Source organism: Nannospalax galili, unplaced genomic scaffold (assembly GCF_000622305.1).
Source record: "Nannospalax galili isolate Female #2095 unplaced genomic scaffold, S.galili_v1.0 scaffold77, whole genome shotgun sequence".
Taxonomy (NCBI): domain Eukaryota; kingdom Metazoa; phylum Chordata; class Mammalia; order Rodentia; family Spalacidae; genus Nannospalax; species Nannospalax galili.
The window spans coordinates 3220499-3223661 of NW_008341457.1; the positions used below are offsets into that span (position 1 = coordinate 3220499).

Genomic DNA, 3163 nt, shown 5'->3' on the forward strand with positions numbered 1-3163 from the left:
GTTTTTTTGGAGACAGTGTTCCCCTGTAGCCCCGCCTGCCTTGGACCTCACTATATACCCCAGGCTGGCCTCAAACTCACAAAGATCCCCCTGCCTCTGCCTCCCAAGTGCTGGGGCTACAGGCATGTGCCACCACGCCAGCTGATAAAGATTTATTTTTATGTTTCATATTTTTTGTTTCTTTTGAAACAGTGTCTCCCTAGAGCCCCAGCTGGCCTGAAAATCACTATGTAGACCAGGCTAGCCTCAATCTCACAGAGAGCCTGCTGCTCCTGCCTCCTGAGTGCTGGGATTAAAAGTATGTGCCATCATGACCAGTTTATTTTTATTTTATGTGCATGAGTGTTTTGCCTGCAAATAAGTGCATCCATGTGTGCAATGCCTGTGGAGGCCAGAAGAGGGCCTTCGATCCCCTGGAACTGGAGTTATCTAGGGTTGTGAACCACCATATGTGCTGGTAACTAAACCCCAGAGCCTGATTCCCCAGGACCTGTTGTGCCCTGCATGCACTGTGCATCCTCAGAGCACAGTACCATACACCTTCCCTGCAGGACATGGGGCCTGCTGTATGCACACCCTACAGAGTATAATGCCTCCTATATACATGTCTCAATTGGAATATTGTGCCTGTTGTATGCACTATACCTCAGAAATCTACTGTAAACCTTCCTTGCAGGGTGATTGCTGTATACTCTCTCTGCATCTCCCTCCTCCATCCTGGCCTCATCCTGCTTCACCCAGGCCACTCCCTCCTGCAGGGAGACAGTCACGTTATTCCCATGCTGACTCTGGTCCAGGCAACACTTCCCTCTGGCCTCTGTGGGGGTCACCTGTTCAGTGGGGGCCCTCCTGACACCCCCTACTCTGGCCGGGCCTGAAGTCTCTTCTCCAGTGAGACTGGGCATCAGAAGATGGAGTGGGATATCCTAGGGACTGCTGCAGCCTCCTCTCCCTGCTGATTGGCTTAGGTTGCCCACAGCTGTGTGCACACAGTGGCGCTCAGAATGGCACTGAGTGGCTGTTCTCTGAGATGATCCAGGTGGCCACTCCCGGATGGGCCCTAGCCAGGAAACTGTCCAAGAGACTGCTCTGTAGCAGGTGCATACAGCAGGCACTGAGCAAAATACAACAGGCAACCTACTTTGCAGGGCGGGCATACAGCAGGCACTAAGCCATGCAGGGATGCATCTACCTACGGACCGGGACCGCTGGGGGAGCCTTGGGGTGTCTGCGAGGCTCCAAGGATGGGGAAACTGAGGCCGGGAGCAGAGACTGGGCGGGCGAGGAGCTGCAAGCAGGGCGGTACCGGGTGGGGCGTCAGTGACGGCAGCGCCCCGGAATGCGGCAGGGAGGGTCCCCCGCCCAGCTGCGCCACACACGAGTGATGGGGCCCAGTGGGGAGCCCAGGCTGAGGAGCCTGGTTGGGGGTGACGGGGACTGGATTGGGGAGCCTGGGCTCGAGGTGATGAGACGGGGAGGGTTCTCGGGATTCAGGGGTCCACTCACTCCCGGCGCCCCCGAGCCCGGGCTCTGCGCATTCCCGGGCCCTGAGCGCCTCGCCCAGAATAGCAGCTTGGAGCCTCCCCCAGTTGCACCGCCCAAGGTCGAGGCCCCGCGGACACCGGGACACCCGGGACAGAACCGCGGCTCTGTGGCTAGTCCCCTGCCGCAGCTCCGCGCTCAACTCCTGCGCGCTCTGCGTCCGCGCGAGGGCGCCCCGGGTCTACGCCCTTGGTGACCCCGGGCTGGGTGCGCCCTGGAGGGAGGGACAGACCGAGTTCCCAGACCCGCACCTCCGGCCCCACCACTTCCGCTCGTGAGGGTCCAGAGCGCCTTGCCTTGGGCTCTGCACAGCGGGTAAGTCCCTCTTCTTATCCCGCCACTAATCCAGCTGGTGTTGCGACAACGCAACCAGCTCCTTTCTTTCCCTCCTTGGGGCTACCCCAGGATGGAGCTGATCTTCAAGGTCGCAGTTCCTCGGGAGGAAACTGAGGCTCAGAGGACTGGCTTGTCCAGAGAGGAAACCAACACGCTCATGCTGAGGGCCTTGAAAGGCGCGGGGAGGAGGGCCCCCAATAGGGCAAGGAGGTGTGAGAATGCCCAGGAAAGGGTCAGGGCGGCTTTGTTTGAATCAGCCCATGGTCCCCAGGGCGCCCTAAAGGGTCAAATGACAGCGTCAGACATGCTCATAAACGGGGAAACCGAGGTTCCAGAGGAGGAGAGGGTCCAAGTGGACCCCAAGCCTTCCTCTTTTCTTCCGGTACTGGGAAACACCCCCCACCCCCCACCCCAGCCCCGCCGCCAGCTGTAGAGCTTTGAGCTCTTCTGCCCTTCAAGGTCCCCAGACGGCTTTGGTGTTCTTCCCTCTAGGCTCGTTCAGCCAGGCGGGGATCACGAGGAGCGTGTGGGAGGCAAATGCCTTCATCCGGTCTCTGCACACAGGGAAACTGAGGCCCTGACGTCAGCCTCACCCTGTCATTTTCCTCTGAAGTCCTCCCCTCCCAGGAGATCAAACCATGGGGCCCGCACTGGAAGGAAGCCAGGTCAGCTCCCTACACTGGGGTGTCTGGGGGGTGAGGGGTCCTCAGAGGCTGGAGTACAAACTGGGGTGTTGTCTTTCCCAACTCCCCAGTTCCTGACTCCGACACCCCACTGGCTGCCCCCTCTTCAGGGTCTCAGACTCACCGACTGAGCCCAGCTGGCTCCCACTGCACAGATGGAGAAACTGAGGCTTGGGGGAAGCGGAGAAGCTGGAAAGGTGCATGAAAGGGCTGGACCCTGGCAGCCCGCTACGCACCCTGTACTTGGATGATTCCTTCAATCATCTAGCATTGACTAAGCGTCTCCTGTGAGTGTTATAACAGGATAAAGTTCCCCTAACCTTTCCTGATGGTGGGGGGAGGGGCATAATCACCGCATTTCTTTACAGAGACCCAGGTGCACAGAGAAGTCCAGCTACCGTCAAAGACCACACAGCCCGCCAAGCCTGCGATGGCCACGCGCGCCCATCCAGTTGACCCCCACCTCTGCTCCCGCAGACCCCGCGGCGCCCAGAACCTTCGGTTCTCGCTGTGGATCCTGGTGAGCTGTGTTTTAGGTGGCGCTGCTCAGGTAAGGGAGGACAAGAAGCCCAGGGTGTGAGGTGGGGCGGGGGGGGGGGGCG

The 3163-nt window shown here is 59.5% G+C and overlaps 1 protein-coding gene across 5 annotated transcripts in view; it reads left to right on the forward strand.

Annotated features, from left to right (window-relative positions):
* The first annotated feature begins 1280 nt into the window (after window positions 1–1280).
* Window positions 1281–3163, forward strand: part of Adamtsl5 (ADAMTS like 5) — a 7812-nt gene continuing 5929 nt past the window's right edge. Inside the window, exons 1-4 of one of the 5 annotated variants that reach the window (XM_029565444.1) lie at window positions 1281–1857; window positions 2371–2543; window positions 2672–2848; window positions 2930–3081. In XM_029565444.1, coding sequence (XP_029421304.1) covers window positions 2992–3081 — 90 coding nt within the window. In that variant the 5' untranslated portion in view covers window positions 1281–1857; window positions 2371–2543; window positions 2672–2848; window positions 2930–2991. Of the gene's footprint in view, window positions 1858–2370; window positions 2544–2632; window positions 2849–2929; window positions 3112–3163 lie in introns of all 5 variants that reach the window. The other 4 variants (XM_029565443.1, XM_029565442.1, XM_008837148.3 and 1 more) reach the window with 4 other exon arrangements.